The sequence below is a fragment of the Megachile rotundata genome, chromosome 1 (assembly GCF_050947335.1).
Source record: "Megachile rotundata isolate GNS110a chromosome 1, iyMegRotu1, whole genome shotgun sequence".
NCBI classification, from domain to species: domain Eukaryota; kingdom Metazoa; phylum Arthropoda; class Insecta; order Hymenoptera; family Megachilidae; genus Megachile; species Megachile rotundata.
In genome coordinates, this window is record NC_134983.1 from 12,497,943 (window position 1) to 12,512,072 (window position 14,130).

At 34.0% G+C, this 14,130-nt stretch overlaps 2 protein-coding genes across 4 annotated transcripts in view; both read right to left on the bottom strand.

The window, feature by feature from the left end:
* The window catches only part of LOC100881458 (uncharacterized), a 374,378-nt gene extending 366,728 nt beyond the window's left edge, over positions 1–7,650 (bottom strand). The window contains exon 1 of one of the 2 annotated variants that reach the window (XM_012280661.2): positions 5,470–7,650. The gene's annotated coding sequence lies outside the window, so the exon portion shown is untranslated. The remainder of the gene's footprint in view (positions 1–5,469) is intronic. The other variant, XM_012280663.2, reaches the window with a different exon arrangement.
* Positions 7,651–9,490: 1,840 nt separating this feature from the next.
* Positions 9,491–13,882, bottom strand: LOC100881347 (fatty acyl-CoA reductase wat). Of its 2 annotated transcripts, none has more exons than XM_076535449.1 (9): positions 13,787–13,882; positions 13,070–13,249; positions 12,021–12,114; positions 11,695–11,940; positions 11,286–11,431; positions 10,915–11,214; positions 10,333–10,614; positions 9,971–10,228; positions 9,491–9,887 (listed from the first exon to the last, which is right to left on the bottom strand). In XM_076535449.1, the coding sequence occupies exons 2-9, from the start codon at positions 13,231–13,233 to the stop codon at positions 9,779–9,781; spliced, it is 1,599 nt and encodes a 532-aa protein (XP_076391564.1). In that variant the 5' UTR covers positions 13,234–13,249; positions 13,787–13,882; the 3' UTR covers positions 9,491–9,778. The 2 variants fall into 2 exon arrangements, with proteins under 2 accessions (XP_076391564.1, XP_012136054.2); XM_012280664.2 differs by having other exon boundaries at positions 13,070–13,324; positions 13,787–13,881.
* Positions 13,883–14,130: the final 248 nt, after the last annotated feature.

The following is a 14,130-nucleotide window of genomic DNA, read 5'->3' on the forward strand; positions in this document are numbered from 1 at the left end:
ATTAATGGGTGCGTAAATTTTTTATGTGTCATTAAAGCGATCGTGAAAAGGATCGTACGAACACGGTTGTTTCGCGCTTGCGTTGGCGTCTAAAGGCATTCGAACCGAAGCCTGAAACGCAATGATGTTCCGTGCAAAAGACTGAAACGAGTGCAATTAACGTTACGAGTAGTGGCGGGTCATTATCCGACTGAATCCAGCCTCGTCTCAAAACCGCAAATTACCCGCGGCAACTTACACGCTCGTGTTTGACACACACGAACAATACACACTATCCGATTCTGAATAGGTTCCGCGTCATAGTACAAGATGAATTAGATATCAACAATTAAGAGCACGCATATATTATCGAAGTCTCCATACAAAAGGCGAGAAAATAGTATGTACGTGGAAATTAATTAATGTGAAGAAACGGTTGTTAGTCGCCCGTCACTGTTTCTGGTTAACTATATTTCTTGTAACGCATTAGCACTAGACGTCGTTAACGATGGACGAATATAAAGATTCGTTAGAACAATAGACCTATTCTCTTCGTTTTCAAAATTGCAAGCAAAATTTTTGCTGATACTATAGAAATGAACGACTCATAGAAATAAACGATGATAATATTACATTCCGGTGTTTAATGTAGTGATTCTTTATTGTCGTTAATAACTAGAATTTTTATCTTTTTATAAATTCATGCAGAGATTGTGCTAAATATTTTCTCCGACCTGTTGAACTGCAAAGGATGTCAAGACCTCTCTTGACTGGGAACTTCGAAATTCTCAAATTTTCAAACTTCTAAATTAGCAAACACTTGCGAATTATAAATTTATAAATGAACTTGAAATTTATACTGAACTTCAAATGTATGAACTTGAAACTAACACTGAATTTCAAATGTATGAACTTGAAATTTATACTGAACTTCAAATGTATGAACTTCAAGTTTATACAGAAATTGTATGAGCTATTTTATCTGCGAATCAGCAGTATAGACACTGTCGAGATAAATAAAAAATATTAAAAATTACAAATTCAATTACAAAAAATTGACTTCAAGCGACTGTTAAGATTGTTAGTCTTAGGTGTACGTTGCATCCAAACAGTGTAATCCAGCGACATAATGTCGCGTAACCATCTGAACGCGGAGAACAAACTATCGAACGTTCGTTTCAATTAATTTCTCGTACGTTCTTCCGTGCGCAACGATGCGAGATAATCATGTCAATAATCATCGGAACAAGTTATACAGCACGTGTTGCCGTGATCGCGCGTTCGTAGGCGATTAAAACGTCTCGTTGTACGTCGGAAGTCGAGCGAAGACAAAATCAGGGACGTCTAGGCGTTGTCGCTTGGCTAGCCGAGCCCCGATATACAAACCGTGTCGACATAATTATGCTACGCGCCGTCAGGTAGATGAAGCCGATACGAACGTGGGACCATTTAAGCGCCTTTAGAAGCATAAATAATCCTATTAAACGTGTCACTGGTTGTGTCAACAATCTGACAGCCAACAAGATAGAAACCTAGCCGATGGTAGGAACGGTTAGGCGTGTTCTCCGGGACGCATGATCCCGTCGCTCCGAGTCAATGAAGTCACGGGAACGATTTCAACCCCATGGACATTGGCGTAGCTACTAGGGTTGTTTTCGGTCATATCTTATGAGTGATACTTTCAAACTTATAAATACCTATCATATTGGCTAATTTTTTTATTAATTCTAGTTCTTGATAATGAAGTCCTTTTTCCTGTTTGAATATTTAACAATTTATAAATGTCTAATTCTCTAGTTCGCTAAGTTCTAAACTTTACAATTAGAAAATTTGTTAGACAAGTATAGAAATTTTTGCATTTCCAAATCCTGGACATTTTTTGGACATGGATATTTTCTGTCCTTTCTAAATTCTCAAATCTTCCAATTTTTCAGTGCCCCAATTTCCCCATCCTCCAATTCCCAAATCTTCCAATTTCTCAGTGCCCCAATTTCCCCATCCTCCAATTCCTAAATCTCCCAATTCTCAAATCTTCCAATTCCCAAATTTCCCAATTTCTAAAGCTCCCAATTCCCAAATCTCTCAATTTCCAAATCCCCCAATTCCTAAATCTCCCAATTTCCAAATCTCCCAATACCTAAATCCCCAATTTCCAAATCTCCCAATACCCAAATCTTCCAATTCCCACATCTCCCAATACCTAAATCTCCCAATTTCCAAATCTCCCAATTCCCAAATCGCCCAATACCTAAATCTCCCAATTCCCAAATCTTCCAATTCCCACATCTCCCAATTTCCAAATCTTCCAATTCCCAAATCTCCCAATACCTAAATCTCTCAATTCCCAATTCTCCCAATTTCCAAATCTCCCAAATCCCAAATCTTCCAGTTACCCAACTCCTATCTCCAAATTCCCAACCAAAAAATTCTGCAATTTCTAAATTCCCAAGTCCCCAAATTACCAATTTCCCGCACTTCCTCGGAAACGTTACTTACGCCAATGTGAACGGGAAAAAATTCGTTTAAAGTGCACCGTGTTCAAACATTGTGCAACACGCTGGATATTTGCCCAACGTCTTTTTAAACAGGTCTAGCCAACATAACGAACGTCATTCTATGAAAAGGGTACAAGACATCGAAGTCCTTTAAGAAATGAAGGGTGTGCCAAGATAGTCACGAAGAGGTTTGAAAAGTTAATAAATATTTTTATTTTCGTTTTTCTTATAATACCGGGACTTTGTTACTTTATTTTACCGTGTTATCATTATCTTTACTGTATATTCTGCTATTTCATTTTATCGTGTTAACAATCTCACTATTCTATTATTTTATTAAGATACTACAGTATACTTTAATCACTAAGAGCTTTTACAGTTTCCATCGCTATTTCTATCCCGCAATTTTTACGCTGTACACGGTAGTAGATTTGAACGGGCTTTACGTGCATTACGCGTTGAATATCAACCATCAATTTCGTTGTACATTAAAAATACACGATTACAGTGAACAGTTATCCCGTAGTTGAACAGCTGTTTATTCATTTAGATGCCTCAAGCTACTTCACCTTTCTCGATGTGTATGTAAATATAAGTACACGAGACGCACGCGGTTCGAGTGTCATCAAGACGTCCGTAAACTTAAAGAGGAAACGTGAGTTTCGCTTCGGAAATCATGCAGCATAAAACACCGTATGAATCGAAAAGAACTGTGGACAAGATCTAGTCGAAACAGGGAACCAGTTTTAAAACGATTTCAAATTATCGCGGGTCAATGTATATCTGTCATTTAGATTAGCAGAGTAGTATAATCTAATTTCACCAATTAGAAATTCTATAAAAAACATTTATGTGAAATGTAATATAACATGAAGTCCAACTGGATGTAGGATCATAAAATTTTATCATATGAAAGCTTTTTCCGCTAATATAAATTTATGCTATGAATATTAAGAAGTAGTATAAATGTAAATTTCTTCTCTCATGAAAAACCATTATTTTTCTATTTAATATGAGATATTGTTCAACAAAGAGACTGTAATAAATGTTAATAATTTTAATCTTAAAAATTAGATTCAAATAAATGATTGCTTATGTACCCAATGAGAACTGTTTTCTATATAACATTAAGTGTTAAACACTTCGGGAGTTCTACCTTAATGCTCTTCAAGGTGTTAGATCCCAGGAGTGTATTACAAAACAGAGAATCCTCTTTAGGCTATACACTCTTGAGGATACGTTCAAGAACTAGTTTGCGAGAATTTAGTTAATCAATAAGAAGGTAAACAGATTTAATATATTCTCCTTTTTTGCGTGAAAACCGAGTCCATAAAACTACGATATAAGTGAAGTAACACATTGCATCTTTTTCTCGGAAATTCATCCATTATAAACTTTCTTTAAAATAACATGCGATGTACTGTAATTTGAAACAATTGCAAGCTGATGTAAAATGATTAATTATGATCTTACGTGGAAGATCGAAGGTAACATATTGTCAGATGTTAGTATGTGATAATTTTGTAATTTTTCACGTCACTATATGTTTTGAAAAGAAACAATTCTTCTGAAAGAATGGATATTTTTTACTGTACGGAATATTGGAAATGAAACCGATAATGCATATCACTGTACATTACTAAAAGTCATCCACAACGCGATGTGTCGTGTGATTGTAAGAACTTATCATTGGGAATGTACCTCTATTATACGACCGTTGTTTATCATTGAACGTAGGAGGCATATTATTCCCCGTTATGTATCGTACAAACACTTATTTTTCTATTTCTCTATTCTATTTTCAAATTATAAAATTTCTACTCACTTCTTCATTTTTCAAAATAAATTAAACTACTTTCACCTTTCTTCAAATTTTCGCTGTGGTCACAAATTTTTAAACAAAGCATTCTTTGCATACTAACAATTATACAAAAATTTATTAATTCAATCTTGTAAATGTTTATAAATTTTCAGTTATCACTAAATCTTGAAAATTTGAAAGAGTTAAAATTCTCAAAGAAAAAAATGATTGTCATAATCGATGGATACGAAATTTTATATTTAAGTTCAACTCTTCTAAATGTTCTCAAATAAATTGTTTTCTGTTACCAATGATGGCAATCTTGAAAATTTGAAAAAGAGTTAAAACTCTCAGAGAAAGAAATGATCGTCGTAATCTATGGATATAAAATTTTGTATTCAAGTTCAACTGAATTTTACCAGGATCTTCCCTAAGTTTGCCTATGGTTCGAACATAAAGCATGTCCTCCTGTACACGAAGCATAGTGTATTAATATTTATAATACATAATCAACGCACAGTGTTAATTAACCGGTTTGTTCTGACATTTATGATAGAGGCTGTTGCCTCGAAGAACTTAAGAAGAAATAACCACGCCAGAAATACAACCCAGCTTACATTCCTGTGTGACATAGAGCGGGGGAGGACAGACGCAGACAGGAGGTAAAGATCGATAGAGGTTCGACGACTCGACAACTGACTGCTGTCTATATTCTACACCATGTATGTACTTGTTAATGCATATCAACGTAAAACCACTACTATTTTACGCGGATATTTATTCGCATCTGATGTATATTTACTGCATAATCTCACGAGACGAATTCTTTCGATATTTACTATATGCAAATCTCCAGTACTCAACAATTTTTGCAGTGCAATAATTTGAATTCAGTTTTTGGACTAAACGCTAATTATTAGTTTTTATTTAACAGTAACGTTATTTAATTTTTAATATTACTTAAAGAATCGACACGAAAAGTAGCTTGTTTTATTGGGTTATAATCGTAACGAAACGAGAATAAATATGGCGGAAAATGGCGCGAAAAGGCGCGAAATATGGCACCGTATATAGCGAATATTTTATCGCGAAAATACGTGCGACATCCTCACGAGTATAATCTACATATCTTTATACATTGACAGTTTCTGTGATTTCTTGCATTCTGATAGATATAATAAACGTATAACTCACCAAGGTTTCTGTCGGGATGATCGCAGGAACCGCGTTCCTGTCAGACAACTTAATCCGTATAATGACGTTGCTGGCATCGGTTATCACAGAGTTTCCGTGTGAACGAGGGAATACTTCAGACTGTCATCGTAGCAGCTGACTTGCAAAACGCAATCGTTGAAACCACACGACAAAACGAAAAATCACTTTTGACAAAAGTTCGTTGCAAACAGAGTCACTTCGCGTACTGACAGTTCACTCGATGCAGTCGAACGATACATCACAGGTACAAACGATTGTCAAAACGTGTTCATACAAGAAAATTATTCACATTCTTCGATACCCGTTGTCGTGCGAGTCGAAATTCTTCTTCAACAGAAACTATTAATCACTATAATCACTATTTCCGAACAAAACGTGCTGCGTTCCCAGTTTCGTACGTTCGCGCATCGCGCGGCCATCGTCTACTGAAGTCTAGCGACACCTGACACGAAGCGATATCGATGTATCGATATTTCTTTCAAAAACTCACTACGACTCCATCTTGCGATTAATCGATCTGACAATTGCGTTGCATCTTCACAAGTGGTACGGTACACTGTCAATTTCATTTGACTAAACGACGGTTTTTAAGATTAATCGATTACCTTGGGAAAAGTATACTTCGATAAGATCTCCAACAGGTTAGTTCGATGAATCATGTCTTCGCTACTTTATTTCTTTTATTCTGTATCGTTAATGATTGGCAAATGTCAGTGATGTTTGTGAAATCATATGTCAATATTATGACGAACGATGTTTCCAAAAAACGATGCGTTATGTTCGAACAACGGCTGTCACTTTTAAATCATACGCATTCACCACGCGTATCGCTCTTCCGTATCGATGAACACTGATCTGAACGTAGCTCGAAAACGTTCGACGACGGAAATGATTTGATCGAGGTGTTTTTCAGCTGATCGAACAAGGCAATGAGGAAAAGTATTCGAATTCAGCGTCGTCGGACGTTCCAGCGTTGAGTTTCGTTTCTGGACGGTTCGGTATAAAACGTATGACGTAAATCGTGGCAAGGTCTCGATGGTCGCGTGCGATGGTATCCAAAGAAACTACAATAGGTTATTTTCTTCTCGCTAACGGCACACTGTGAACCGTGCAGGTAACGCGTCGTCTTATCTTCCCCCGATCATGCTCGATCGCGGTGTCCGTCATCGATGGTGCAAACTTCAACGCATCGTTTCCGTTGGAGAAATCGAGATTAGCATCGTGTCGCGGTGAATACGATCGATCGTCGAAAAGTGTCCGGATGAGTCCGCGTGGCGACGTTTGCTCACGAAAGTGTCCGTTTGCTCGTGACCGTGTCGCGACGCGAAAAACGAGCGAGCTGCGCAGAGACAACGCACTGAACGACGAATGGACGGAGCCGCTGTTGGCTGACTGCCGACGGTCGAACGCGCTCCGAGTCTCAACGATCAGCTGATCGGCACGCGCGCTACTATGGTAACCAACGTCAGCGGGCTCCGGTAGGGTTGCACGCGCACACACACACACGCACACACGTACACATAGACATATATATACACACACAAGTTTTGGAGGGCGTCCCGTGCGGCAGCCTCGCGACTCCGATAACGTGTACGTGCGTCGTGCGTGCGCACACACGTGGTTAGAAGATTTGCGCGCGCACGCGTGTGTGCGTGCGTGAAAACGACACGTAGTGTCCGTAGATGACAAACACGACGACCACGACGACGGAGAGAGGCAAAGGTCGAATGAAAAAATAAGGAAACTTCCTTTCGCCTTCTCCGTTTCGTTATTTCCCTTTTCTGTTCTCGCTCGTTATTTTTCTGTTTAATTGCAGTTGACAACGCGACACGCAACCGTCACTGCGAAATTGAAGATTATGAGCCGCGTGCAACGTCGCAAGGTAATTCGAAATACTGCGAGAGACTCGTCACGAAGTCGACGACGGTGACCGTAGCTGACAGGAAGGAAAATCACGAGGTAATCGTGGCGCGAGCGGCAACGTACGCCATCCACTCGTGTCGGCAGTCGGGCGTGCACTGCCTTCCTGAGTCGCCGGTTGGTTCTCGATCCTCGACTCTGTTCGCTCGACTCGCTCGCTTGTTCGCGGCCTCCATCCCCGTATCGCACTACGGCCGCGATGCTCGATGCTACACTCCGCTACAACGTAAGCTTACTTTGGATAAGGATAATTGTAGGGGGAGAATCCTCACGCTACTTGTTCTCGATTATCGGAATAGTAATACGCAAACTTTCAAATTTACAACTTTCGAAATTTATACATTTGTGAATTATCACATTCTTCTTGTCAAACCCTAAATCTCTATATTCTCAAATCTCAGTGTTCACAAATTTTTAAACTATCCAATTTTAGAAACCACAAAGTTGTGAAATCTCTGGATCACCAAATCCATAAATTCCCAAATCTTCAAAAAATCTAGAATTACCACCAGTGTACACTGTTACACAATTTACCCACATCTATTTTTTTACACTTAAGACATATCTTTATGATTATCAATCATGTCGAACAGTGCAACAAATTTTAACATTTGAAATGTTTTACAAGGCTGAATTTTTCTGTAAATTATTATGCACTGATTATGAATACGAAAATCCATTTTCTTCATCCTGTTCTCTTTTATAAAAGAAGTCAAATTTTCTATTTCTTGAATTTCTTGTGCTTTCAGCAAAAGAGTTCTTCTTCAGAAAATGATTCTATAAAGTTTTACAAATGTATAGTGTTGAGAATATTCAAATATATCTGAACAATATTTAAAAGAACAGAGTAATTTTTGAAGTACCAATTTTGTCGGATAGTTTTAAATTATTTTGAGAATTAAAGATTTAACACAAAAATCTATACTACGCGATAGAGTAAGTTCTCTTATGAAAATTAATAGTCTCTTGAATCTTGCAGAAATATTTTTACTTTCTTAATAAAAGATAAAATTTATTTTGTAACTTCCTATGATAATTTTCACAAAAAGATAATCTACTATATCACATGGTATAATTGACGTTTAATAAGCGCTTAGCTTGTTTTAAACATTGGCTGAACATGTTTAAACATTTATGATATTATAAGATACATGTATTTGTAAAAGTTTGCACAATCACTTTTTATAAGTGTAATTTTCATCATGTTTATAGTTAAAACAAATTCTTAAAATTGTAAATTCGACTTCTTTTGGACTCTTGTGTTTTTCAAAATCGGAGGATGTGGTTTTCAAATTCGTAATCAGTATATGAAAATTTACAAAATCGCTTACTGATTGTTGTGAAACAAGATTGCACGGTGTTATTATTTGATCCAGATCTGTACAATTTGTGGTAACATTAATGATGGATCGATTGATTCTATTGCAGAGTTAAAATTTCTTGTCATTAAAAAATGTGATACACATATGTTACACATCCTCATACTTCGAATTGAGAAGAATATATAATTTGTATTGTTTGTCGTTTTTATTTTTTTTATACCAAAAAATGACGGCCAAGACAAAAATTGGCATTTTGTAAACTTGAACAACTAACGTATTGATATCTTCTACCATGTACATATACAATGCAATTTAGATTTCATATTTTTTTTATAGAAATAATTTCTATGTAGTCGAGTAATAGATAATGAAGTCTTTTAATTAATGTAAGGCGCATGAACTAAATTTTTCATAATATTCGTCGTAAATCTATACAAATTTCATGAGACATTTCGATGCATTTACAATTTCTTGGCAAATAAATGATTTAACAATATTTAAATGGCATTCTTGATTGTCATGTAATCTGTTACGTCAAAACGAATACGATTTTCGTTCAGTAATAAATATCTGAATTTCATGACGTTCATAAAAGTTAAATAACTCTGTGTCGTTTCATTCGTAATGAAAGTAGTGCCAAGAACTGTACGCATATTTGATGTTGAAAATATTGAGTCAAAAATATAATATATTTTACAAATAATTTGCTATTTTGTTATTCTTCTATTTCGATTGGTTTTAGTTATAGAAATATGTAATTATAATTGTAACAACGAAATATATTTTAAAATATTTGAAACATTGGGAATTATGAAATTCTATGTATTGGAGAATATAGTTAAATAAAAATAACAATGAACTTGTATTCATTTGAAGGAAAAACATACAGACGCGTGGCGACATCTATCAACAGTACAACAAAATAGATTCACCTAATCAATAGCAGATAATTGTAATGCAAATATACACGTGATTGCAAGGAAAAATAATCACCATAATAATTTATTGTTTACAAAATAAAATTGCAAGACTAGTATTGTCAATCGTTAATGTGATAAAGGGCAGAAAGACCAAAGGGTTCTGATCAGAGATACAGTTATCCATAAACCTAACACTATTACTGCTGTTCTAACCGCTTGATGAAGCCAATACAACCTAAAATAAATTTTTACATGAAATAATTATATGAAAAATAATATTATTATAACAGTAATATCTTTATAAAGATGGTAACTCACTTGCGAAACCTGGCTACACTGTCCTCTATAGTGTCAAATGAATCATTCAGCATGTATACACGAAGACCTCTTATATGTAAATAAAAATACTGTTCCCAATCCAAACTTTTCATATCAAAGAAGAAGATCTTTCGATCAACAGCATTCATTTTTTGCCAGAGTTTTACAACATTATCATTTCGGAAAGTCCATTGCCTTGTTGAAAAGTAATGTATTACATTACTAAATTTATTTATTTTTCTATACGCATTCAATAGCCTGTGGGTGTATTCATAATTAGCATTATTGTACACTGTAGTTAATATGTATTACTAATTATAATTTATTGTATGTGGATTATTTCAGATTTATAGCAGACTTACATGGGTTTTCGTCCAAGAAGAGAAGCTATTGTGTCAACAATAATGGCTGGTATTATATGAAGGAACAAATTACAAAGATTATGTAAAAATAAGTGTCTGTTCAGTATTAACATATAGTACCATATGACTTTTACACTAGGTTGGTCAAGACCGTAAAGTTCATTTTTTTTCATATACTCATACCAAGAAATTGGATTATCACAAGAAGATACACAATTATAAATAGGAACTTTTTCCTCATTAGATATGTTGGGATCTTGAGCTGCTTTTATTTGTCGATTTCTGCAAAAATATTATTATTATTATAGAGGTTTACATATATTGACATTGAAAATCAATTATTTGCTAACACAAATTTGTCTTGTCAGCTAGTTTAGATTTTGTGCTTGTTCAGTTTATTTGTTTTTAATAATAAACATTGATAAAGCAAATAGTAACAATTATTAAATATATATAAATGCAACTTACATAGAGTTAATCTCAAACGAAAGAAATAAGAATTTAAAAAATTTCAGTCTTCAAATCATTCAGTTTAAGTATAAGAACCATAGTACAATTGCCAATAGTATAGAACTTTCTTACCTATTAGCAACATCCCAAGCTGAACTGATAATGGTAGAAACAACAAAATCTGCTGGTATAATATCTGCTACATTTTCCGGTATACAATGCAATGTACGCAGTAGACCTATTCCACTTCCCATAACTACACCAGTTGCTCCATATAGATTGTTTATCCATCCAACAATTGGATCCTTATAGGTTGGTATAACAATAGAAGGTCGTATAATACAAACTGGAAGATCATTGCTATACTTTAATACAATATTTTCTGCTACTGCTTTAGTGAACACATACGTATTAGGCCATCTGTCAAGCAATCTATGAAAGGAAAGAATATATATTTTCTTATGATTTATCAAAGTCAGCAAATTTATTGGAATAACATTTACACAGGAGCCATGTGCGCAATTTTATCGTCATCCAATATATTCAACAATGTTAATAATTTATCAGCTTCAATGGTATCCTGATAATGCTTCTCCTCAATAGTATCATGTATACAATGTGCAAATGCAGTTGATACATGTACAAATGCCTAAAAACAGATGCAATAACATTTATTTAGATTTTTAATTGAATATTATAATAAATATAGTTATCTATTGTATTTCTTCTTAATTCATAACAGTATTAGTAAATAAAAATGCTGTATTTTATATATATATATATATATATATATACACATATATATATATTATTGAGTAATATGGAAACGCGAATACCTTTTACGTGATTGAAACGCAGGGTATACAAAAAGAAAACAACATTCTTCTTTACTGCAAAAAATATTCAGGTTACCTTTAAATTGGGTAATTGTTTTGCAAATGTCAATAAGAATTTTATAGTTTTTATATTGACACTAGTTATTACACGAAGTTTCTCTTCAAATCGAACAAGTGCAGCACTATGAATAATAATGCTTGTGTTCATTAAAAGTTGCTTAATTTCTGGTGACCAACCAAGATCATCTTTTAATCCATCGCCCTCCACTAATATCACCTTCTTGAGAAAATTCGGTTGTTCACGCTTTAACTTATAATAAACCTACAAGCGATATAATAATACAGTACATTATGGTTTAATTACACATTTTATTATTATTATTATATAAATGTGTTACTTACAGCATCGTCAAAGTTTTCTTTAAGTCGATCTGATGGACTCTTTCCTTTTTTTGGTCTTACTATCAAATATAATGTCGAAATATTCGGGCATGATCTGTAATTATTAGTTAAGTCCATACACAATGAAACAGAATTGATCATAAGAAATTATAATAGTAAACTAATTCTAAAAACATGATTCTATTTTTGAGGGTGCTCAATGCTTTGTATATTGATTAACATTGACTAACATAAGTTAGCGGTCACGTGCATTATTATTCAGTGTCTGATTAACATAGTATTATTTCACTGTGCATCTTTTGTAATTTATAAATTATTTCCTGAATTAGTTATGATGCAATAATAGTAATGAAGTTACTTAAATTATTTTCCCTTTAATCCAATCATGGATTCTCATTGATATCGCATGATCAGCGTAATTGTGTATTAATTCATTTTAATCGTAGATATATGTCGGTAGTAAACACCGGATGCACCTTTGAACCGTTCAATGAACGTAATATGTAGCATTGCAAATTTTTGGAGGATATGACGCATCTGAAATCGGAACTAAAAGCATAGCTACGAAACGTAAGCTAGTTCTCAAAATAAGCCATTGTATTCTGTGATAAATTGAAAAATTCCGAGATTTTACGATTACAACTTTTTAAATTCTTTGAAGTCCAAATTTTGAACTTTTTATAATTTTTAAATCTCCACATTTGAATTTTCAAGAAACCGAATGTAATGAAGTGCAACGTGATTGCATATTAGTTTCACAAATCTGAATTACAATTGTCCCAATATCGCCGTTTGAAAATTGATCATTTTAGTAGTGTCAAAGCATTATACGATGAAAACAAGTGTTCATTCATAAAATGTTCAATGTTGTATTAGTTTCATAAATTTGAGTTACAATTGTCCCAATATCGTCGTTCAAAAATTGATCATTTTTGTGATGCTATAATACGATGAGAACAAGTGTTCATCGATATAATGTCCAGTATTCAATGAATGTTTAATTCAAACAAAATGTAATGAATCATTCTAAATAGTATCTGCAAGATTACCTGAGTATCTTCTCGACGATTAATTTGCCCAAAAAACCTGTGCCTCCTGTTATTAAGACATTAGCCTGATCAAAAAATTCGACGATTTCACTTTTCGTATTTGATTCTGGCGGTTCAGACATATCCAATATTTCTTCCACGTATGCATTACTTTTCATCGTCATCTTGATGGTGTATCTCCTTAGTTTAATAACAGCGATAATAATCGATGATCAGCGATAATGTTTAACGAAATGATTATGCAATGTTTAGCCTCTTTTAAAACAAAAAATTGAAAACAGTTCTTAATTAGTACAAGTGTCACTATGGCAGATTCTAGAATTATGCTCATATCTTTAGTTTATCATGTTTTTTATGTAAAAGCGTTAAAAGAAAGAACATTGTTTAAATGTTTATTGAATCCGCGCTCCTTTATTATTTTTTAAAATATCCTTTATTATTATTTAAAATAATAATTATTTTTTAAAAGGAATTCAGATAAGTAAAGAAATGACGAAAGATAAGTAAAGAAAGAAATAATGACATAAAACGTTAAACATAGTTGTCACGACGGTAGCTGTCAAAGTATTAAGAATGTTAAATTAGAAACTACAAAAAACTATGAACGCACAGAAATTTGATAAATTAACAGAAAATAGATTTTAAAAAATGAAATAAAAGAAAAATGAAAACGTTTCTGATAATAATAGCAAGTAAAGTTTTAGTCTGATCGCTTACTGAATGTGAGCTGATAGTCGAAGTGCTTTCAACGATGGACAGATTTCAACTGTAAAACATTCCGACCCTGTTGGTACACCTTTAAAGAGAAACACATTTCCTCAAACGCTGAGTACAATAACACTGGCCTTTCCTTTATGCAGATTCCCTACTTAACATTTAATCACATTTTCAAATACAATATATTCATTCATAGTATACAGTTAAATGATTTCAATAATGACTAGAAGAACATAACACCACCATCGAAGAATAGAAAGACAAGAACAACAAAAGAACTTAACGTTATTTAAAATGTAAATATGTAAAGCAGTAATTGTAATATTAATATGAATTATAGCAGA

Coding starts and splice junctions, on each gene's coding strand:
- LOC100881347 (XM_076535449.1), bottom strand. CDS start 13,233: ATGACGATGAAAAGTAATGCATACGTGGAAGAAATATTGGATATGTCT. Junction 11,215..11,285: donor ATTGCGCACATGGCTCCTGT/GTAAATGTTATT, acceptor TTCCTTTCATAG/ATTGCTTGACAGATGGCCTA. Junction 10,229..10,332: donor CTTCTTGGACGAAAACCCAT/GTAAGTCTGCTA, acceptor ATACACCCACAG/GCTATTGAATGCGTATAGAA.